Source organism: Puntigrus tetrazona, chromosome 6 (genome assembly GCF_018831695.1).
Source record: "Puntigrus tetrazona isolate hp1 chromosome 6, ASM1883169v1, whole genome shotgun sequence".
NCBI classification, from domain to species: Eukaryota; Metazoa; Chordata; class Actinopteri; order Cypriniformes; family Cyprinidae; genus Puntigrus; species Puntigrus tetrazona.
In genome coordinates, this window is record NC_056704.1 from 17,397,057 (window position 1) to 17,422,025 (window position 24,969).

Genomic DNA, 24,969 nt, shown 5'->3' on the forward strand with positions numbered 1-24,969 from the left:
TTAGTGAGACACAAAATATGTTCCAACAAATACATATCACTGCAGTTTCCAAAGGAAATGAACACTAGAGGCAGTAAAACTCTGATGCATTTTATTCCTTTTCACACAAATTTGCAGAAGTTTGATTAATAAAGTATAATCCTCACGCAATTACTTGAAGAATATCATGTAATGACTTCAAAACAATATTAATATGCTTGTAGATTTGAAAACTGATGCTTTTGAATGTTTGCATCACACGTATCGATATGACTTCATATCTAAGAATGTATGTTTGTTTTGACATGATAGAGGATTAGTGACAGTCCATGGATCAGGTACAATACATACCCGAAGCAACGTAATAAAAACACAGCAATACGTACCTATATCAACAAAATAAAAATGTGCCAGGGCTGTTTTAAACCTGTGTTGTAGTGCCAGTGGAGATTTCTCTTTGAATCTGCAGCGTTAAAAAAAAACAAAATATGGATACTACACTTTTATTATAAACCATGGTTAATTTTTTTTGCAAAGGGGGTTAGCATTTAGGGGTAAATAAGGTGTGAGGTCTGTACCATTGACAGCTTTCTACCTTTGATTTGAATGTAGAATTAAGTCACATTTGTTCAAGTCTATGAGACTTGTTTTAAAAATTTTTAGCTTGTTCTATGCACCAACAACACCATTTCATCTAAACTGGTTCTTAACACAGTTTTGTTTAATCTGACTGATGCAATGAAAAGAAACATGCCTTTTATTCTTGGCACAATTTGTTTTCAATCTGCATCTATCTTATTTTATTTAAATAATCGTATTTTACAAATGTACTCTGTTTACTTAGAATCAATTTTTTAAGACATTCAGTAGAGTTAAGCTCAGAACTGGTGATCAATTCATGAAAAAAATTGTTTGTGCTCACTTAACCACTATTTCAAAAATTGAGCCTGATGATGTTTCTCAGATTTTTATTGTCATGCTGGAATGTGGACATTGGTAGGTCCTTGTTTGTTGTTTAAGAAATGAAAAGCTACAGACTGCATCAGTTTGGTTCAAAACAAAATTACTGCCAAACAAACAACAAGCCGGAAACATAAAAATCACTGCAATAATCATCCAATTCTAGACTCTTCAGTATGTGCTCATTTAAATCCAAATGGTGACTTGGCAGTGTAGATTTCAATGAGTGTACCTACCAAAATTGTTGTAAATGTTTGTAAGCGATGCAGGACTGCGAAAGAGACACAGACAACCGTGGGCATGTTTATCTTTGGTTCAGAGGTGCTGGTGTTGGTTGTGCAGACCAACCTCTAGATGTTGACGTGGAAGTTCTGCACTATTGGGTGTTTGATGCTTTTTGGACTGATTTATATACTTAACTGAACCTTAAACATAGCTGAAGTGCAGGAGCTCAAGAACTGTTAAGTAATGACAACTGAGATGTCATTTTTGAGATGCTACATTTTTGTACTCGAGTCAATTTAAGTGTTAAAAGTTTGAAACGTAGATGTAGAATGTTCCTTTTGTACTCATGTACTCCTAATTTTTCCCTAAAGTGTGGTGTTGAAGCCACTCAACCCCTGAGCCTTATGACATTTTTTCTAACCATTGTCCTATTGTTCTCAATTATTGCATGTGACAGTGTTACTGCAACATAAGCATTACTGTTATCATCAATTTATCTAATGTATCTGTCTACCTTAAATTTGGTGTGGTAGGATTAAAATATGAAATAAGGTATATTTATTAATAAAAAAAGTGATGCATTTTAAGTACATAGGGTTTATTGCCTAATAATGCATATACATGTTTCTTATTCATTTAAAACAAATTGGATTTATTGGTACTATTAGATAAATCGTATAACTTTTTACGTTTCATTAACATAACACTGGCAAATTTGCACCACATAAGGTTTATTAGTTAATTTAGATTACAAATATGTAATAAAAATTTAAAAATAAGTATACAAAGTGTATGACTTGGCCTAAATATTTTTTGAGCCTAGTTGGGTATCTTCAATGCATCAAGTCACTTTTCAATGTAGACATGAAAAATAGCATGTCAGCTAATAAACTGGAACTGGGTAGTTGATATAAACACATCCTAGTAGGCCAATGGATCTTCCTTGGAGCAAAATACTAAAAGCATTTGTGCCAACTTATTGCAGGATGAGTAGCTGATGAAGCAATTTAAAAAAAACTTGTTTTTAATTAGCCCTGACAGAAACTATTTTGTTTCTTAAGTGAAGGTCAAGACTAATGCTCTCTTTTGTCTCACCAGCAGCAACTCACATTGCATACAAAAATAACAAATTTAATTCATGCAGTTACAGGCAATTAAGTATTCAAGCCTTTTCTCTCTATAATTCTTTCAACCCCCGTTCCTTATTTTAAGCTCTGCGTTATGCAATTATGCATACGCTAAAATCGGCACATGCCTCTACAAAAGGCATTGGCACAATCTCGCACTCAATACATCTCAAAACACCCTCCAATCGCCGTGCGCCTCTCTTCTATAAGAGCCTGTCCTCTCAGTTAGCCGAGAAATAGTGAGTAACCTCATGCACAGGTGATGGATGGAGCTGGGGTGGCCTTCTGAAAGGGGATCTATCACATTAAATCAGGAGTAATGACAGAGGCCTCCCGACCCAGATGTTTGATTGATTCATTCCAGCAAACGCCCTTAATTCCATCTGCTGTTTTGCAATTCATAAGGGGCAAAAGTGATAGAATTATGTCGAAATTATGTCACGAAAACACACATTATTAATGTATGGTCGAAGCTGTCGTTGGATTTATGTCAGAATATCATTTTGGGTAATTTCATAAGCTACGCCCTCAGCTGCTGTAAATAACGGTAATATTGCATTTGGCATGTGCTATACCAACAATTGGGACAATGTCTGCTTGCCTGAATTTCGATGATCTGTCTCAGTTTCACATAGCACCACGATAAGCCAGTTTTTAGACTGGACAGTTCTTCGGGAGCTGTGATGAGCTAGCCTTCAGGAGTTCAAAGGTTCCCCACAAAGAGGAAAGTAAAGACGGAAAATCCTCCCTGTCATTCTCTTTCCCGTCACAGCTGAGCACGATAAGCTTGGATTGTCTTATCAGGTGAGGCTTTGTGTGAGAGCAGTTTAAAGGCTTCTCTAGGAAGCACTCTATGGGACTTCTGCTGTGCTATATGAAACGCTCATTACGACCGTAGTCATCATCAGTCTTCACAACGGCGCTGAAACCGATTCTGCTTTCTGCGCTTTGTTTCTCAGCTTTTTGTTGCAGAACAAAAAGTCCTCAAGGCTTATGTCACAAGCTTTTATCTCTGCCTTTAAGATACGTATTAAAAAGATGATTTGAATATCATACAGAAGAAAGTGGCCCTAAAAGAGAAAACTTTAAATAAGGGCAGCTGTCATCGTGAAAAGAAATAGCATTTTATGAAATGACCTTTTACAAGCAATTTCAAACTGATTTTCCCACTTACGTTATTAAGATTGTGTGTGAGAGAGATAGAGAATTGCCTTAGTCTGTGCGCACATCAGCCTTTCTGGAAACTGTCCCGTGGCAGTGGTTCAGTAAAGCAGGTGGTATATTTGGACCCCGTCTTTGAATGTTATGACATGGCATTTTCCCAATATTCTACAAAGTGAAATCTCCCAAATAAAAAAGAACTATTTCCAACAAAGAGCTCATTAAAATTCTTTCAAATTCAATCAAGAAGGACGCGGAGAACTGAAGGAGGGATGAGACGGTGCACTTTCATTACCCGGACGACAGTGTTACACACCACTGTAAGTAGGAGAACCACTTCTGGTAATTCATCTTCTACCTGTCATTGTGGATTATTTGAATTGAGCAATGTAACAAAGCTGTGCTTGAAGGAGAAAAAGCTATCCCCGATATAATATTGCCACTTTTAATCTCTCTAGGTCTGCTACGTTCATGCGTTGTTATCGGCAAGGAAAGAAACTGAAAAAGTGATTGCTTAAGTAAAAGGCTCCAGGCTGTGCAACATATTACAGAGAATCTGCATTAGCATTAAAGATGCGATCTGTTCTAAGAATTTCACAAACACAATATGAGACACCAAGATGAATTAATCATCTTTCCATGCATTATCTGTATATATATTGCACCCAACAGATATGCTAAAAAACTATTAGATATTTTCTTTAAAACATGTATGAAATGTGTGTTGTATTGTTTATAATATTTATAATATTTTTAGTACATAAGCTTTTATAACATACTTTTATAACTCATTTAGTATAACAATGGCGCTTACACCTAAGGAGGGGAAAAAAATTAGGAAATAAAATGCAATTTAGTGCAATAATCTGGGACACATAAAAAGGCATATGTATATCAGTCGTCACTCTATTTCTTCAAATAATGTCTTGGTATGTTCACATGTATTTAGATGTTTTTAACCAAATCGACTTACAGATACAGAGTTGGCAGATACAACAAGAAATGTAATGTATAAGGAGACTGATTTATCAAATTTGATACTCACATTTTAACCCAATTGTTAAAATAAAAAAAATTATGTATGTATAATCAAGAAGACCAAAGCTGCTTAAAAAGAACAAAATGTTAAGTTGCCTTTGTCTTTTTTAATATAAACCATATTAAGATTGAGCATGATTAACACTAATAATGTTTAATAATGTTGTCATCGGTCAATAATGTTAAACTTATATAGAAATATAGAGAAAAATGCTTTTTCTTCTGAAGCACAAGACTAGATTAAACGTAAAGCCCTCATAACACACTTGGTACATAAAACACGACTAGAGTAATTATCAACAAAGCAATCGTTTTTAGCAAACGAACAGACTAATCTCGACATCACAAGACAACAAATAACTGAACGCGACAGCTGACAACAATATCAACAACAACTGTGTAAATACAAGTGGCAAACTGTCAAACAATGCAACTGTTCAATTATTCAAGGCCCAGTGCATATTGAGATAAGAGGTGAATGGGACTGAGCTGGAAAATATTTTTTAGGCTAGGCCTAAGTATAGTGATGGTTGCACTTCTTAAACTTTTTAAAACTTAAACATTTAAGAGCTTAAGAAATTGTTATATTTGAATGCTTTACCTAAACCCTGGAATACACGTGAAAGCTTCTCCTTTTCAATTACTATTTTGATATAACACACTTATTTAATCATGGAGTGGTTGTAATCTTCCCCTAACACAGCCTTGCTGCCGACAGTAGCCATCTCAAGGGAACAGGTGATAATGCCGAGTAATAAGAATTAAGAGCCCACTAATCAGTTGGCCACATGATAAGACTATTAATCTTGCAGAGGGAGCTCTGAGCCTCTGAAGCACCAGGTTTAGCCAACAGGCTAAAAAAATTCCAATGTTTTTATGAAGGGCCAATCAGAGCAGCCGTGAAGTAGCTCCCGCAAATTAGAAGATGTCAACTGTGGCCTCTGAGAACAGATGAATATTCGATAACTGTCCTGTAATGATGGAAATGATGTATGAGAAATCACCAGAAATTTAAGAGCTGGAATTTCTGCTCACTTTCCAACAGGCTAAATTCTACTAACTGCAATTCAACAAAAAAAAAGTGTATTATGCTTCTTCTGCCAAGTTCACTTCAGCAAAAATAAGGCCTTTAGAATACAAAACCTTTCAAAAGTTTGGAACAGGTACGGTTTTTAAATAAGCTTTCGAAATAAGCCTTTTATTCTCACCAAGGCCACATTTAGTCAAAAAAATGCAGTAAAATTGATATTCTTTATAATATTACAGTTAAATAACTCTTTCCTATTTTAATAAATTTATAGTGCTATTTATTCTAAATTGAATTTTCAGCAGCCATTATTCAAGTTCAATGATCCTTCACACTAATTTGGTGCTCAAAAATGTTTAATTTTATTAGCAAAGTTGCTTTTTCTCTTTCTTTCTTTCATTCATTCTTAAAACCTTACTGACGCCAAACTTTTGAACACTATGTATTGACAAAATATTTTACTACAAACCTGTTCATTTAAGTATTCATAAATTTCGTCATAGGAGTCATGCCTATTTGAAGTGAGTCCCGTTCAACATGCCCCCTCAAATTTCTGAGCCAAATAGATTCTGAACAGTTTACAAAAGATAAAATATATTGAATGTTATTTTTTTTACACCTATTAACAAGCATATTACTAGAATATTAGCCATTTATCAAAATATTTTACTGCATAACTTTTTTTTTTTTTTTTTATCTATTAGTGCAATCAACTAAACCTTTTTTTTTGTTTGGAAATATGTAAAATGAAAAGAGAAAAAATAAAACACAGGCCTTTATCGGTCATACAGTGCTATTTTGGCTGCTGTGTGTCAGATGACAAGCATCTGACTCCCCCACCCCCCCACCCCCAACCCTCTTTTGTTTGTGCATGACACCTCCTGAATCCAGATGATATAACAAAATAATCCATATGCTGACTCATTATTTATATAGCAACAAACAATACACCCACTTACAATGAACATTTATATTACATGAAAAAATGTGTTACACTCCTGATATACATATTACATATTTTACAATATACATATTTTTTATATGTCCAATTAATTGGTATAGATAATTCTGTGTTGATTTCAAAGGATCATTTTCTGTTAGTCAGCTCTTCAGAGACGGTTCTGTTCTGATTTCTGTCGATTATAACAAAATTGCTTTATAAAGACAGGAAAACAGCAAAAATGCATTTATTCATTCTAATAATGCTCAAGGCTAGAGTAAATATACTGAATCGTGACCCGCTGACCTTTTAACCCAACATAAAGCAGAAACCACAACTGGTACCATCACAAAGCATGGCAAGCCTCAGTTCAATTCTAACTAACCTGTAGATCTTGTATCTCGTGGAAAATCCCTGACGGTTCCTCTCCACGAATTCAGTGTACTCCTGTGAGTGGTGAAATGGGCCCTTGTCAGAAAGAAGCCAGTCCAGGGGGCCTGCGGGGCCTTCTTCAGCTAAACTGGCAGAGCTTGTCAGCCAGCAGCGAAGGCTGAAAGTCAGCAACAGCAGCTCCCATAGAGCCATGGGGGAGCAGCACAAGGCTTCAGGAGCACAGGCTCTGGTGCAAGACCACACTCCACCACCCGGCACTGAAGATCAGCATGGCTTCGGCCCCACAAACGCTCGCCTAAACACACACAGCACACAGATTGACAAAGAAAGAACAAAGATGCATTAGTAAACACTCAGTCACCTTCACCTCCACTCAGACACACTCCCCAAAACAACTGTTCCTTTAAGTGAAAAGTGCACACACGGAGAGACACAAAGACAGGCAATTAACAGGGAATTCTGTTTCCTTGAGGCCATGAAAACTATTTAGGACTCCGGAGAGATCTTGTCAACATAGAGAGGGGAGAAAAGTACGATGATTCTTTGTGGGAATAATCTGCTAATTGTCTGTAAGTGAGAAATGTAATGTATTCACATAAAAATGTTCTCTGCATGGTAATGAGTGTTTTAGTACTTCAGAGGAACAAAGTATCACCAAATTAACAATAAACGAATGTAAGTGAAATAATAAGAACCTCCTGTGCACATGTTTCCAATTTTAGCATCCGCTGTGCAACTGCGCCGGTACATGAAATGGAGAAGTTCTCCCGAAAACTGCTTATATTAATCCAAATTATTTCTAACTCTCAACAAGCCTTTTTTCGCTTCAAGTGCAAACTGTATAAAAAGGCAAAATGTGACAGATACGGTTTAAATCCAAGCACTGTAATTCAGTCCCATGATAAACAGATGCCATGAGCGCATTTTCGACATCTCTTTCAGTAGTTAGTTCTCAGCGTCTCCCGCAGTCCCGCCCCTTGTTCTAACCCTGTTATTATTTCCATATTTCCACCAAGTGCTGTCAATCATTCTTCACGGCCGTGACCAAACCAGATGTTTGAATAGAGTCTCATTACTGTATTCTGATGACAGTCTGTCAAGTCATGTGTGCCGTGTGACCATATGTGTGGGCGACTTTCAAAAATCATCATACTTTTGTGGAACGGTGTGAAAGGAGATGCACATACAGATTAAAACTCAGACCTTGCCATATAAATGCACCACATTGACTTGTGCATCACTGCTTAGTACAACCTCTAATTACAAAGACATGCATATCAAAACAAAAGCTCTACTATGCCTACACTGCAGTACATTTATTTCAGCTGTATAACATTTACATAGCTGTTGGTCACCATATCAGTTCATTAAATATTTTTAAGCTTAGCGTTTCAAATCGCAATCATAAGTTGTCCACTTTTGGAATTTATTCCTATGGGAGGCCTTTCTCAGATGATGTATCTACACCCCATCTCACACAGAACTTTAATGTATGTAGCACGCTGATAAGCACATCCATAACGGTGTGAATACAGCCCCGATCCGAGCTACAATGCTTTCTGCTGTGATTACAGCAGATTTAAAAGCAAGGCATTTGCTGCATGACATCTAATTCTTCAACGCAGACATCCGTACTTCTCTATGCATATTGATGAGGAAGTCTCAGCGGAACACAGTAACCACTCAGTAGGGATCCTACAATGCGCTGCACTTCAGCGCCACAGTGCACCACAAAAAAACCCTTTCAAATGCCGCAATCTCCACGTTTCCATCAGCAATTCTTTTGACTTGCTATTTTTCTGCCTTGAGTAACAAGCGTTTTGCTTTTGTGTAAAATCACTGTTTACATTTCTCCCAAGAGCAAAGCATTGTTGTATGTGTTCCAGTTTTTTCCCCCCTCTTTTTCTGTGGGGGGGAGGGGATGGTAGCTCTGCTTGGCAGGTGGCAATGTGGAAAAAAAAAAACCCGACGATTAAAAGACGTGTAATGTAAGTCACAAGGGCAGAGAGAAGCTTTGAGATGGATGGTGCTTCCAGCTCCTGTTCTCTTCTGAACATACTGTTATTTCAGCTTAGCTCTATATAAAAAAAAAGCAAACTACTCTCATTTTAGTCAGCAACTTGTAGTTAAGTACTTTATTCAAAAGCAGAATGCCAATGAGAGCAGGGTTGTGATCTCTGCAACTCTCCGGTCCTTTGAGATAAAACCTGCACCTTGAGTCAACAGCTCAGAACTGTACCTGCATCCTATCTTCATACGCCAAATGTGTAAACATGTATTCATTGAGAGCACAGTTCATTTCAAAGCAATCTGCTGCTATAATCACATTATCTCCCCCACCCGGTGCAGTAACAGGATTTTGGTTATTATCTGCAGGAATAATATCAGGTATGTGTCAGTCCCTGTTTACAGGGGCATCATCAGACAATATCTGTGGTTACAAAAACAATACACTTCATCAAATGCTGCTGAACAGATCCACCTTGAAAGAGAAGCCGAGGTGTAGCCAACTTTTAGACCACAAATAAAACATCTGGCCAGAGAGAGAAATTTATTTTTTATCATCAACGGTGGACACATGAAAAGCACCAATGGTGCCACTTAAATATAATTGAACACCAAACAGGTTTGAAATATCCTCAGGCTGGTCTGAAATGACATAAAAGTGACAATTTTGCCAACTTTATTTTGATTAAACCACGACTTTCTATAAAAAGGCTCTGAAACAATACGTACTGGGAACAGCGCTTTCACCAATATAACTGACTTAACTTGACAAGCGTGACATGTGGAGGACTAAAAGAAAATTTATGTATAAAGCGTGTGGGATGAACAGAGAAATAAATGATGGAGGAGAAAGTGTAAACACATAAATGAGGATAATTAAGAAATGAAATAAGTATCTGCATGAGCCAAATTAAGCAAAGGTCTGACGGGAGAGAAGATCAAAACATTAGCTAGTTTTCTGGGAAACAAGGAGAAAATAATTATTCAGAGTTATGTTGGATTAAAAATTGTGTTATACCACAGTAGAACTCATAAAGGGTGCTTTAAGCTCTTTATGGGGAGAAAATTATGTATACAGTTTTGCACGATCATCTTAGCCTTGCTACATGACATGCAATTTTTCATTTAAACTAGATGTTCCGAGAGTATTTGTATCATAACCTGCAGGGTCTGCAATAGCAATACAAACACTTGCATTGTAATTTGTCATGTAAATGGTGACTATGACAAGGTCCTGTGTATTCACCTAGAGGGACGAATCATTTTAAAACTACAGCCCATGCCTGGTAATAAGAGAGAAGCAGACTAGACAAATAGCTGTCTGAATGACAAAAAGCCAATCTGTTTTAAACGGTATACTATTTTGCACAAGAGCATTGAGTTATATTCATTAAGCGGCATTGCGACTCTGTCATCTTAGATTATGCTGTTAACGTGATTGTGGACAGATTATAAATAAATAACTGACTAAAGCCAAACAGATAATAGAAAGAATATCCATTTAGCAAGAAATAGAGAAATTCTTCTTTTAAGTGTTGATAAGGCTATTTCCTTTTTTTGTTGTCGTTGTCTACAGTGAAGATGAACATCTCTGCAAGCTTATTTAAAATAAAAAGACTACAGGTGTTCAGAACAAACCGATCAATCATCTTTCACTATTTGTTGAAAAATGCATCCAATGATGAGGTACTGTAAGAAATTCTATAGGTCAGCTTGCCTATAATATAAATATAAATACAAATCTGCATTTACTTAATGCTAAATGCATTTGCATACAATGAATGTGACTTTACAAGCTGACTAATGAGCTTTCTTTTTTTTTTTTTTTTTTTGGTAAAAAAATAAAATAAAATCTACATTACACCATACATGCTGTTGGCTAACCCTGAATGTTTCTTTAATAAAAAGATATTCCATTAATGCCACTGTCATCTCCAACTCTGGGCACGTAACCTTAAATTACAACTAAAGCAAAACCAAGCTCAAAGTGAAGTGTTATCAAAGTACTTTTGAAAGGTTGAGATGATGAGATCTGGGATCTCTCAAACTTGAGTTCTCAATGGCATTTGAGTCAACCATGTTCAGAGGATAGACTCAAGTGTGCTCTTTGGACTCAGGGCATCTGTTCAGTTCTTTCATTTACAACCTGTGCAATTGCAATGAGTTTTGGCTGTCTCTGCTGGAAGCATGCAAATGAAGATACATTCTCTGAGATATTTCCTGCTCTAAATTTGTGTCCGCAGGGTGGATAGAGGTTTGTCTGACTGTTTGAAAAAGTGTGTATCTTAGGTGAAAGTTGATTACAGGGTTGTATTTCTACAATAGGATCCCACTATTTGTAATGCTGGTTCTTTCAGGCTTGACTTCGAGTCATCCCTGAAACCACCTTCAGAGCCTGAGCAGGAACCGATAAACCTCACATCCTCCTCTCTCCGCTGACTAATGAGCTTTTACTCTTAATTAGCAATGTTATTCTCTAACCCGTGACAATCAACAGTGTCTTTCATTGTGTGCCTGAGGGTAGAAAGGTTTCTTAGCGAAATAATGTGTCTGGAAGTCATAATTATTTATCCGTGTTTCGTTTGAGAACAAAAGGATGTGTACAAAGAGATTTGCAGTGTGTAATGTATCAAAGAGAATATCCCAGCAGATAGGCAATAAAAGAAATATGAAATACTAGCTTATATCAGTGCATGGGACCAAAAGGAGGAAAATGAATGACAGCCATTGTGTAGAGTGTTAAATGCAAATCAAATATTCCCTCTAATCTTTCTGTCACTTTGAGAAATGGACCTCTAAGAGCAGACAAGCCATGAAACTAAAATAATTGTCAGATTCTAGATGAACCACTGAGCATCAGACAAACTAATATCAATTTGCACTCAATGTTCAGGTACATTTTAGCATATGGCTGATACAGCTGACGACCTTGTGTGTCCACAAGCAAAAAAAAAAAAAAAAAAAAAAAAACTATAATATACTACAGCAACCGTATATATTTCATATGCTATCTATCTTGCATCATCCAGATACATAAATGTCAGTCTTATAAATACGCGTGTCTTTGCACATTATTCAGAGCATTACTCAAACGGACAATGGAGGGCCAAAATCATGTCAAAAAAGCAAACAAAGAGATAAAGAACACAAAGAATGAAAATAAAAAAGTGCAAATGCAGTATTGTTTGTTCACCAACATTCTGGAAGCCACATTTAGTATCCCATTTTCCTGAGAGCATAATGTCTCTATGGACATGGCACACATTTTAATATGAGGGTTTGAAAATGCTCACTCCATGTCCCTAGGGTACAATAATTGCTCTTTTTTTATATAAAAAGACTAATTGTAATACAAATCTATATTAATAAAGTCTTTGATCTTTGAGGTAGCATGAACGACGAGGTAGCCATTCTTTTGATCATGGATATAATAATTTGTTTAGATGATCCATGAATTAAAAGGCTACAGTTTATGGTTTTGATGAGTCATCCAGTTCAGCGATATTCAGGTCACGACATGTATGCACAGAGTAAAGGTTTATAGTAAATCAGTTAACCATGACTAATAAATATGGGGCTGAATTCCATTAAAATTTCTGTTGGTACGGATAAAACCCAACAAAGAATTGATTACAAGTTAGAAATAAAAGTCACGCTAATAGCGCACAGAGCCAGTGGTAACGTGCACGATGCTGATTTAATTGCTGCTTTACTTATTGCCTTTTTGATCGTAAAGTTCTCACTTTTACATTTTTATTTGGCCACATATCAGTGAAAGCCTCAGCGCAATACAGGAATGGAAAAAGCAGCAATTAATCTCAGAAAACAACCCATGGTCTTCTTTTCTAAATTCAGCCAGACACAGAGTCTCCTCTTCAAACACAGGCCATTACGGAAATATATCCAACAAATTTCTTCCAAAATGCTTTACATTTCAAATGAAAGCCATAACTTAACTAAAACATTAATGGAAATCTGTAAGATTGAAATGATCTAAATGTTGCATCAGCTACAGTATGAAGTCGGACAGTAATGAATTAAATACACGCACATATATATATATATAATAAGTAATGGTATGCATGAATATCTTCATGGTTTCATAACTTTAGGTTCACCTAAAAATTTATGTTTTGTCAACATTTACTTGACTGATGACATTTCGAATCTGTAATTTGGTTATCAACTTTTTTTTTTCTTTTGTTTTTTATACAATAAATAATTTTAAAAAGTCATTAGAATTAATAACAGTGAGTAAAGGAGAAAAACGATCAAATTTATCAGAGCACTGAATGTTTGTTATGCATGCTGTGTCAGAAAGATGATTCACAGCATGTCTGTTGTGGATAATGAAGAGTCAGGTAACACTTCTGCTAAAATCCCTGGATTTTTCTGCTCTTTCCTCATTGGTCAGAATTATACACAGTATTTCTTCATCAGAACCCTCACTACCTCACTGCTGATGTGTAAGCTTAATCAGTTTTTTTTTTGCTTCACCTACAGCATGAAGTTCTGCTAACATCTTGTGAGTTATGATAAATCAATGTCCTAATTGCAAAACTACAAGATTGTCGGTCCGCATTGAATAACTGAGCCGAGAATTTTAGGCCAAAGAAATGTCATATAATGAACGACAAAATGTCCTATCGCTGTTTAGAACTAAAAAAACATCTGCTTGTTGCTTTATTGTGCCACTTTGGGTTAGGACACAATGTGACATTGAAGTTTAAAAGACACACAGTTTTGTAAAAATCTAACAAATTCTGCATGTCAAGGAATTCACAATGACACCCGAAAACCTTTTACCGGCATAGCTTTCATGCATATGTCTTATTGCTTGTCATTTCATACACACATCAAGGTTTTTGTTTGCCTAGTTGAAAGGTGTCATGTCACATCTTTACCTTCTTTTCAACTGCGTACTCCCAAGGGTCTCTTTGTTTTCAAGCTCTAATCAAGGAGCCAATGTTCCCGCGCCTGTCTTTTCACACGTTTGTCTCACAGAAATCTCAGCATCAGGATGGATTCAGTGATCCAGCTCATTATCATAAAATAATGGGCTACGGCTCACCATCATAAAGCTTCGCCCCTGCTCGGGCCTGTCTGCTTGCTGCATGTTCAACCAATCAGTCGTCGCTGTGAAATTTCTGATGTGCTGGAATTGCTGCAGAAGGGCCTTCACGCATGAGTCATTCATTAATTTGAGGACTTGTTAGGGAGCCACTTTACCTGCAGACAGCCATTTGAAGAAAAAAGGCCCCATTGAGGCAAATTCACAAGACTAGGAAAGGTATTTCTCTGGCTCTCTTGGGCTCCCATCCATGGCTATATCGCACATCAGTATAGGATGAATGAGCCATTGAGCTAGAACACTACTGGATGCTGATGTTTGCACGTATTTGTGTAATTGTCTGTGTGTGCTTGCGCTAAAAGGCCTTTTTGTCTTTTATGTGGCCGCCAAAAGCTCTAAATGGTGTTTTTGGAAAATGGCAAAAACTGTGCCAGCAGATAGCAATGATGAGAGACAGCTGGGATACAAAGGCGTGCACACACACTTAGTTAGACCCCTTTACACAGGCAAATGTGAATGCAGCATTCAGATTGTCAGTGTTGTGGTGCCCGTGCCCGTTGCAAAGACATCCACTGTGCAGGGGTAACAGCACACTGAAAAAATAAACTCTGCGGTTTCTGTGCCTCCGTCAACGACAATAAAAAATCTAGTTTCCAAAGGTACTGTAACCAGGTCTACTGCCTGACCCAAATAAATAAATAAAAAAACAGACAGACAAGAATGTAATTCCCTTTGGTACCACTAGTGGCACTGCAATTAGACAGTTGTGAGTAAAAAAAATTGTGAATTGAATAAACGTACATATATATATATATATATATATATATATATATATATATATATATATATATATATATATATATATATATATATATATGTTTAGTAATGGTATGCATAAATATCTTAAACTTTTAGTTCACCCAAAAATGTATATTTTGTCAACATTTATTTTTTACTTTTTCTGTCAACATTTACTTGACTAATGTTACTCCAGATCTGTAATTTGGTTATCAACTTTATTCTTTTGTGTTCGACAGAAGAAATAAAGTCATTAGAATCAATAACAGTGAGTAAAGGAGGAAAACTATCAATTCACAAGCAGAGCACTGAATGTTTGTTATGCATGCTGTCTCAGAAAGATGATTCACAGCATGTCTGTTGTGGATAATGAAGAGTCATGTAACAATATTCTGCTAAAACCGTTGGATTTTTCTGCTCTTTCCTCGTTGGTCAGAAAGAATTACAAACAGTATTTCTTCATCAGAACCCTCACTACCTCACTGGTGTTGTGTAAGTAGCTTAATCAGTTTTTTTCCTTCTTCTTCCGTTTACATTAAAGTTGACATTTTTCTATAATCAAATGTAATTTATTTTTTAAACAATTCCAAGTAAGCTATAAGCTATTTTACTAACAGATGGTACAGCTGATATAGTGACACCAATTATAGCAAAATATATTAGCAGCTGATTCACTGGTCAGCAAACTCTGATACCTCATTTTATAGATTTTCTGTAAGTGTACAGCTGTATAGCATATATTAAGCTTGGCTTTCACACATTGACACTGAATCCCACACTGTAAATGTTAACTGTTCAAGAAAAAGAAATGGTTCATGGATATTTTATGCATCACTGGTAGCTACAAAATCAGATCAAGACTCATTCATGTGAAAAAGATTAATTGTGAAGTTAGTATAACCCTCATAACCTGTAACCATCGCAGGTCAAATTCAAATGCAAAATAATCATCCACATCATCATTATTATCATCATCATGTTTTCCATGTTTTTTTTTTTAAATCATACTTTCCATGTAAAATATCTGAACACCTCTAACACACACACACACACACACACACACACACACACACACACACACACACACACACACACACATACTTCTAGATAAATGTACTTGATAAGCAAAGCTGCTTAAAATATTAAGGCTTGTTTTCAGAGAATACATCATGAATTAGATCTGTTTTTCTTAGAGTTATGCACGCATGTGACAAAATAACATGAAACAAAACTTAACGTTAGACACATTCTCTAAAAAAAAGGTCTATCAGAGATTTGAGTATCCTAAAATGTTTAGAAAAACACATAAAAAAATTAAAATGTTGTAGCAGAATTGCAACTTGGTGTGTGTGTGTGTGTGTGTGTGTGTGTGAGAGAGAGAGAGAGAGAGAGAGAGAGAGAGAGAGAGAGAGCGAGAGAGACGTGTCTATGTATCAAACACCACATGGCATAAATACATGAATGGTCTTGAGGGATCACAGTTGTAACTCGTGTAAGAAGCTGTGTAGTCTTGATGGGCTGCTGTAAGGTTATGCTCATCATTCATGAGAACGATGTGACGATCAGGTAGCGTTTGTTCAAAGTTGTCCCGCTGCAGCAAGAGGCAACGATTATATTCGCAGTGCACAGTCAACTGACAACAACTTAAAGCATGTCAGAACGAACACGACTGAAATATACAACTCACCACAACGTAGCTCAATGTTGAAACTTCACCCGATAAGGTCCCATTCTTCGCAGAATCAGTTTTTTTTTCGTTCTTCACAAGAGTATTTAACGGGCACCAGCTTAAAACCCTCGGAAGTAATGAAAACTGTTTGGCGTAAAGACAAAATGGACGAAAGGTCGCACGGGCAGCACCTAAATATTTAAATCGGTGCTACTTCACTATAGTCCAACTTCGGAAACAAAGCGCTCCCATTATAACGCGAAGACAAGGTTATCCGTGTAGTGCTCAGAATTGTTCCCTGAAGAAGAAATAACCGCATTTAGTCAAAAAAAATGTCGAATAGATAAATCCACTAGCAGTACAGACAGTTAGAAACAGACCGCAGCTATCAGTTAAAGCGCGTGGTTCAGTTTAACATCCGCCAACGGACTGCGACACCGAGGCTTTTCGGTCTCTGTTGAAAGTGCCTGTAGATATTCCTCTATAAAGTCAGTCCCATCACATAGCTCTGCTTGACCCTCCTACTCCGCATCGTTGTCCGTGTGTATGTGTGTGTGAGAGAGACAGAGCCAAATTTCAATGGATAGACGCTGGCAGACGCGGGCGCGCGCCCTCTCTCACCCAAGTCACATGTTTAAAACACAAGTAGCCCTCTGTAATGGCTTTTCGGAGGATATGCATAAAACCCGAGACGAGGGTGGAATGATAAGCAGGCTGTGTTACCAAATCTAGAGATCTGTGTAAGCGCGTGCTTAAAGAGAATGCTTTTTTAAAGAGATTTTTTTTTTTTCCCAATAAGTTTTGAATACTGTAAGCTATTACTAACACAGCAGTTCTACTGGTCAGCGGGTCAGAACCTAGTGTTTTCTATTTGTGCGAGCAGTGTCGGTATGTTTCTACCAGTTGACCTTTTTGAATAAATAATAGTACGGGATTATTCTTATAAGAGTTGTTATACAAACAGTATACATTCTAATGCACTTTAAAATGTTGTTGTAAAGTTCATATTTAAAAACTGCTAAATGTTGTCATTGCCATAAAAAAAAAAAACAGACAATGTTACAAGCATTATGAGATGACATGTTGGTGACTGTATATTTTATACCTATTAAATATAGTCTATTTAAGCTATAAAACTGTATTTGTTGTTGTAAATTGTACTGTTAGGACAAAGCAGTATCAAACAATTTTATGTAGTTTATATGTATACAAAATAACATTATGCTTTGTATTGGTATTTCTGGAGTTACTTCGTAAATTTTAGGTTAAAATATATTTCTTAGATACAAATATTTTAATTTAAATGAAATTATTTTATAACATACGATCATTATTCATCTTAAATGGTAAGATAAGAGTCAAACAATTAACAGGTTTTTGCTGCAACATTTACATTGCATTATTTTTCCAACATTTTTACAATGTGGCATTTAAATTTATCACCCGATTCATTTGAGGTTATTCCGAAATGCAAGCAGCATGTGTGGGTGCTAAAGTCTCTATCCCTGGCCCTAAGCCTCTGTTCATCTGTGCAGTAGGAGTGACTCAGACAGCAGTGGCAGCTAATAAAAATCATACCTCTGATTTCATTCCGTTGCATCAATGTCCAAATTTTACTATCACTACAAATCAGAAAAAGACAAGAGACATTTAAGCACTAGGTTATTTTAGCCGTGCTTTGATGTGTGGTCGATAGGATTTCAGTTAAAGTTAAAGTATTGGTTAAACCCAATTCTGACTACAATCAAAATGGCTCCCTGACCACGGACAAATTCAGCACAAATCCATTACAGAGGTTGGCAAAGTGAGATTGTTTGTCTTCTGGCAATCTGCTGGAACACGCATCAGTCCTGTGTGTGTTATCAGGGAACTGATTATGATGGATTAGATACATGGGCAACGTCCAGAGTGGACATTCTCTGAATGCAATGCAGCACTGGAACTGTCCGTGGTTCTGAACGGTTGAAGAGTTGGACTGTACACTGTAACTTTTGCCATAGTCATTCAATGTATTACGTATGGGTGTATTAGATAACAAATAATTAGCCTAGATAATTAAACAAAAGTAAATATTTCTGCTGCCACAAATCATTGATAATGCATGTAAAGTACATAAAGACGTGTGGACTTGAAGGATTAGAGTCATAGCTCTTGGGAAGGCATGTAACAGATGGCCTGTAGTATGTTTGCCAAACCATCAATCGAAGGCCAAACTCTTAGTGGTGTTCTTACATTTTAAAGCATAATCAAGTGCAAATGGTTTCTCAAGAATGTTTGAACTATAGTACCAACTATGATCTATTCTAATGTGCAAATTAATCAAAGTGGCTGAAATATGTCTACTTGGCTGAGGCTCAGTCAAACTAGTGGACATGCATTTATGTTTGCTGGCATATTAAAACTTGGTTGGGTATGTCGGTATATTAAATAGAAACTTTTATTTCTGAAGAAAGAAATACACAGTTTCGGGAATAACATGAGGGTGAAATAATTCATTTTCATTTTGGTGTGAACTTCCTTACGCAAAAAAAATAAACTGACTCAAAACAGATATGGAGAATTTCAGAACTGCATAATTTGGAATCTAGTGAGATATAACAAATAATCGTTTGACGGCACTGTTGGACGTTTTACAGTGAATCCACCGGTAATCACACAGTTAACGTCTTGTGAAGTTTAAAGCTTTGTATCTGTAAGTAACATCTATCATTCATGCATTTTAACTTTAAACTATTGCTTCTGGCAAAAATACTAGTCCATAATCAATAGTCTTACTCCAGTGGAAAAGTCCATACCTTGCTGTCCTCTCACATCAAATCCACCAACGTATTTGTTTAGAACTGTTTGCACTTGCTTGATCAGGGAGTATTTCTGTTCTAATTCAGACATGGCACCACTTTTTTACTTTATTCTTTAATATGGCTAAAGGAGTCATATTTTCGCCAGAGGCAATTTCATTTGAAGTTTAAACATGCATTAATGAGGAACTTCTTTAGATAGCATTTTGTTTTATAAGATGTTAATTGATGGTCCACAGTTGTGTGGTTTACTTATAGATTATTATAATGTTCTTGTCAGCTGTTTGGACTCTCATTCTGATGGGACCCACTTTATTTTTACTCCACTGGTGAGAAAGTAGGACTAAATTTCTCCAAATCTGTTCAAATGAAGAAAAAAACTAATCTACATCCTGCATGGCCTGCGGGTGAGTACACATTCAGCAAATTTTCATTTTGGGGTAAATTATTTCTAAGCATGAGCATGGCGCGGTAGTATTGCATAAGTCATGTCGCTTTATGCAGTGTAAAATGTTTTGTCAGTTAACCTAAAAAAGGTCTTTGTGCGGTGACATCAAAATGAACTGGCTTTATGCAAGTCAAACATATTACTTAATATAACTGAATCAAGCTTACAATAAGGTGGGAGTAACTTCCTTAGATAAACAGCAGATGTTCAGTAGATGTTTAGTTCACACTGTTTGTAGACCCTAAACAATACAGACAGCCGTGGCATGGCATCTTAAAAGCAAATTATTCAAAACATTCATTGAACCCATTGGATTTCTATGGTTAATCAAATCATCGGTTTTCTTGCCTACAGCACCATTTTCACGTGGTCTGAGGATCCTATCAGTTCTTAAGCTTTTTAGTCCCTGCTGAGCGCAGTTGGAGATTGAGATTATCTCTGACTGAGTTGGAAAACTTTCTCTGGCATTGGAGTCTAATGCTCTCAGATTTTGATGTAATTTGACCTTGGCCTTCTTCAATATCCTGTAGTGAATATAGAGGAGAGTTGATTCAGATAACTCCATTTCGTGAGCTAGCAAAATGAATTTAGCTCTGTTGGACTAGGCGCTGTTTCACCCCAGGTCTGATCGTCCTGGTTTATCACTTTCCAGAATACCACCATCCAGAGCTGTTATCTACTTTACATTTAAACAGGCGGAATTATTCCGTACCCTCTGAGCTGATGAGAAACACACAATAACTCCCACTGATTAACACATGCTATTTTTTTTTTATGATACACTCATCTGCTCTACTGGATAGAGTATTGAAATAAAAAGCACATTCGGTTCAGTGTGATATCTTAGGGTGAATTACGGCGCGATCTTAATAGTTCCTATCACTTCAGAACGTTTTGGTATATATTTATTTATTTATTTTGGCATTATAATTCTGCCTACTTTTATGTACTCTTACTGTTTTTATTATTACCTCAAAGGAGATGCTCCTATTGATTTTGGCATTGAGTTGCCTTGCTCAGAAAAATCTGCAGACACTTTAGTTGTAAAGAATTTTTTTTTCTTTTATTCTTTAACAGCATAAAAGCTCATCTCCTTGTACAATGACTTACTGCTTTCAGACCTCTGCTTATGACTGTAAAATGCCCCCATGGATGTTTGTTCAATAATATGCTAAAATGTGAGAAAAATATTTCAACACAAGCAAAAGCAAAATATGTTATTCTTAGTGTTCTGTGGTGTGCCAACTAATTTCAATGTATTTGAAAAAGTTAAGCTGTCACTTTCTGTACCTCATGGTTGTGTTCAATAAAGATAATGTTGTTTATTTCATAATAAATTATAGTGCTCTAGGTAGAAAATTAGTGACTATTTATTTAACTGTATTTTTTATATATCAAGTAACAAATGAACTTTATTTGATTACATTTTCTTTTTTTTATTAGGGTTAAAATTTATTTAAAATGACAGCTTTTAATATGTAATTGCACTGTTAATAGTGGAGCACAATGGTAATTGAGGAACAAAAATAAATAAATAAATAAAAAGCCTGGAAATACTTCAGGGGCACAAGAAAGTCTGATGCATATACAGTTTGAGAATATGATCTGATAGGCGAGTGATGCACTATACCTTGGTTAGAAGGATTTTTCTGTTCAATTTTGAAACTCGGCAGGCTACAGCAGTCCTAATCTGGAGGCGAATAGTCTTTGAGTTAGAGAGAGAAAAAAAAACATAACACAGTTCACTGCCTTCTCTCAAACACACACACGATCAATAGTCTGAGTGGTAGCCTGACAACTGAACAAACAAATGTTATTCTAGATTTATACAGTCAAAACACACCCCAGCTAATGGCTCCCGAAAATGCATTGGTTTTACCCAGACAACAATAAACACAAAATTATTTGCTAAATTAAAACTTAATCCACATATTGCAGACGGAAATCAACTGCTGTGCGCTTCAGAGGTTGTTTGGATAAATCTTTGAAGACTGCGATGACGGGTATAATTCAGGGTCATAAGAATGACTGCTTTGTGACAACGTTGAGAAGAGAGCTGGCAAAAAACTGCATGGCTCAGCATATTATATGGTGCCATTAAAATTCAATTTACAGCCGGTTTCAGACATTGCCTGTACTTTCAAGCAATATGAAGGCAGCTCACCTTCCAAGTTGAAGATGTGGCAGACATTGCAAATTGACATGGCATTTCAGTGCCGTGGAGCTATTTATTAACCTTATCACTGCTTGAACTTTCTTAACAATGCCCTTCCTGTGTGGAGACCTGGTCAGCATTGTCAGCTGCTGAAATTAAAGTGAAATTCTTAGAAAATAGCTTGGCTGCATCTTCGAATTCAAAAGTATGCAAGAAAGGGTGAGATGTGCCTTTGACAGGCAAACCTGCCAGGACTAGTCAAGTATGTCTTTGCAGCGGCAATAATACATCAGGAAATACTGCGTGCTGAAAAGATGAAATACATTTATTAATTATTATTACCTGAATGTTTAAGACTTTCTTGACGGGTTGGGAATTTCAAGGTGTTTTCTCTGGTTGAAGCATTGTTTTGGCCAGTGTTTCTTTGTTTTTACAAACAAGCAGCCTTTTACTTTACAAGACATTAATTGATGAACTGTAGTTGTTTTGATTACATGTGGATTGCTGTGATAGTTTTATCGACTGTTTGCACTCTCATTCCGACGGCACCCATTTACTGCAGAGGATCCAGTGATGAGAAAGTGATGTAATGTAATTCTCAAAATCTGTTTTTGATGAAAAAACATACTCATTTACATCTTGGATGGCTTAAAGGTGAGTACATTTTCAGAACATTTATATTTGTAGGTGAATCATTCCTTTAAGATTGTGAATCTTTTTATCTGGTTATATATGAAACCATATATGGGGTTAATATCCTGTCATCAGTTGGGCTAGTATTCCCGATGCAGACTTTTCTTTTCAGAATTTACACATACGTGAATTGTAACTCAAGTTTGTAAATATTTTTCAGTTCGATTAATTGGTGGCGAATTCTCATGGACTCTTATGAATCTCATTCTTGCATTTTCATACTGTCCGCTTACTTCCCAAAAGTTGTACGTTTTCATGCAATGAATATCATGCAAATTATTAATATGAAATCACCATCTTGTAAAACAGCTACTTTTTCAGTGAGAATGGGTCCATCAGTCTCTTCTAAACTTCAGTGATTATTTTAAATATTTATCTTTCACCCTCAAGCGCTGAAACAAAATATTGTGCATGAAAGTTTCTGTCACTATATAAAGCACATGAATATTTAATAAGACAAGCCCCATTCAGATTGGTTATTTGTTGCTAAACAGCCGGCCTTTTACATCTCTGTATCAATAATTTAACATTTCTTTCTTTCGTTCGTTTTTTTTTACATACAGTACATAGTTTTGGCTGGAAACTGTAATATAGAAACCTAGATTCCAGACATGTTTTGATAATCAACATAAGCACTCTACGGGAGTTTTCCAAATATGCTGGTGTTTAAAACACCACATCAGGACACAATTGCAGTCTATCCAATTCGTTAGTAATTTGTTGGCATTAGGAGGCAGACACCTGTTCTGCTATTGGGAAATGCGAGCAATGACCATTGTTTCCCCTACCCCATCTCTGTTATTCTCTTTTCCTGTTACTGCAGAGAGATGGAGGGACGTCGAACAAACCTTGATTGACAGCACTGTTAAATTACTGCGAAATTCCAGGAGAGCCTAAGCCACTTGGGAGGACTGACTGCATTCTCCTCAAATCAGGCATGGGCATCCCCATGTTCCTCAGGCCTAAATTAACAGTTCTAAAACAGACCCAGGAGCCTGGTGCTAAACAAAATGAACGTGGATAATGCCAAGTTAATTAACACAGACCCAGATGCTCGGCCTTATGAATACTTGGTCTGCCAAAGAGGGAATATTCTGAGCTAGATATGTTTATTTTGACGTCAGTGCCTCTGTGTCAGTGGGACAGGCTGTGTTAGCCTCTCTCGCTGCTTTGCTAATTTAGTTTCGCTCAATTGTTTTTCAGTGAGTTGTTTGATTAATTCCAGCGTCCTGGCATGTGAGGACACTGATGGAGGCTTGAAGCTTTTAATGGAAGAGCTGTTGTCAGGAGTGAAATTAAAGCCACAACTTTGGATCATGATAGTGGGAATGGAATTGGAGTCATCTTTTTAAAGTTATAACTGTGATACATGATCTAGTAGGGAAAAGCACTCTATATTCATTGATTTTATTATAGCATTTGTACTTCTTAGTCAGACGCAACCTGTCAGACTCTGCAACAACAGGGACAATGCAACAGAGATCATTAGTCTCAAGCAAAAATTAGATCACACAGCGTGATTCACCTTTAAAGATGCTTTCACTAATGAATGATTCATATGCATAGTCATTAGTCTCTCATCTAAAAACCAAGCGCTCTTATTTTAATAACCCTTGCAGCTTATATAAATAAGAATCGAATACCTCAGAAATGTGTCATTCAGACAATTGAAATTTACAAAGAACGCTTAAGCTCTTGTGGCTCTATTAAAGTGTGCCCTAATGGTGCACGGTTTTAAAGATTCTCTAATTTAATTGGCCGAGAGTGATGATATTTTGCCCAACAGCACTGAAACTTTTCACTGTCAGTCTGCGCCCCTTTTGTCTAAAAGGGAAGTGCCCCTTAATTTTCTCGTAGTAAATAATTTTATTGTTTTAAATAACATTACGATTCTGTAGTATTTGCCACTAACAATAATAATTAACACCAAATTTTTTTTGGCTGACGTATTTAAGCCGAGGTGGAGCGGTGGGCGGATTACCCTTACAGCACTACGCATCAGATTTAGCCACGAGTCTTCAAAAAGAAATTGGACACATAATGCTATTGTAAATTTAGCGAATGCGGTAGCAATGCGAGTAATGCTTAATTAAATATCACGCAATTGCTGCCACATTTCTGACACTGACATCATGCCATTTGTTTCTATCCAAGGCTATTAAACATAGTTTTAGCATGTTTTCATGAAAATGCATTTAAGGAAATTAAATCTAATTCCACGTCCAACTCTAACAATGCAAGACATCCATGTCTTTGATGTAATGATACCTAACAAATTTTCAGACATGAAATACAAACAAAATTTGCAATATCAACAGAACTTAACATGAATTCAAAGTGATTTTGTCGTCCTATTTTAGTCCCTTCACCCCTGCCACCACAGAAGGTCTGTGCACGCCACTGGTTAGCATCACATATATCCAGCTTCATATCTATGGGTTTTCATAGACAATAGGTTTGTAGATGAAATAACATTGTTG

General features: G+C 36.5%; 1 protein-coding gene across 1 annotated transcript in view; it reads right to left on the minus strand.

Annotated features, from left to right (window-relative positions):
• brinp3a.2 (bone morphogenetic protein/retinoic acid inducible neural-specific 3a, tandem duplicate 2) overlaps nucleotides 1–17,030 on the minus strand; it is a 31,760-nt gene extending 14,730 nt beyond the window's left edge. The window contains exons 1-2 of the mRNA XM_043242382.1: nucleotides 16,414–17,030; nucleotides 6,843–7,145 (exon numbers count right to left, since the gene is read on the minus strand). Coding sequence (XP_043098317.1) covers nucleotides 6,843–7,042 — 200 coding nt within the window. The 5' untranslated portion in view covers nucleotides 7,043–7,145; nucleotides 16,414–17,030. The remainder of the gene's footprint in view (nucleotides 1–6,842; nucleotides 7,146–16,413) is intronic.
• Between the last annotated feature and the right edge of the window lie 7,939 nt (nucleotides 17,031–24,969).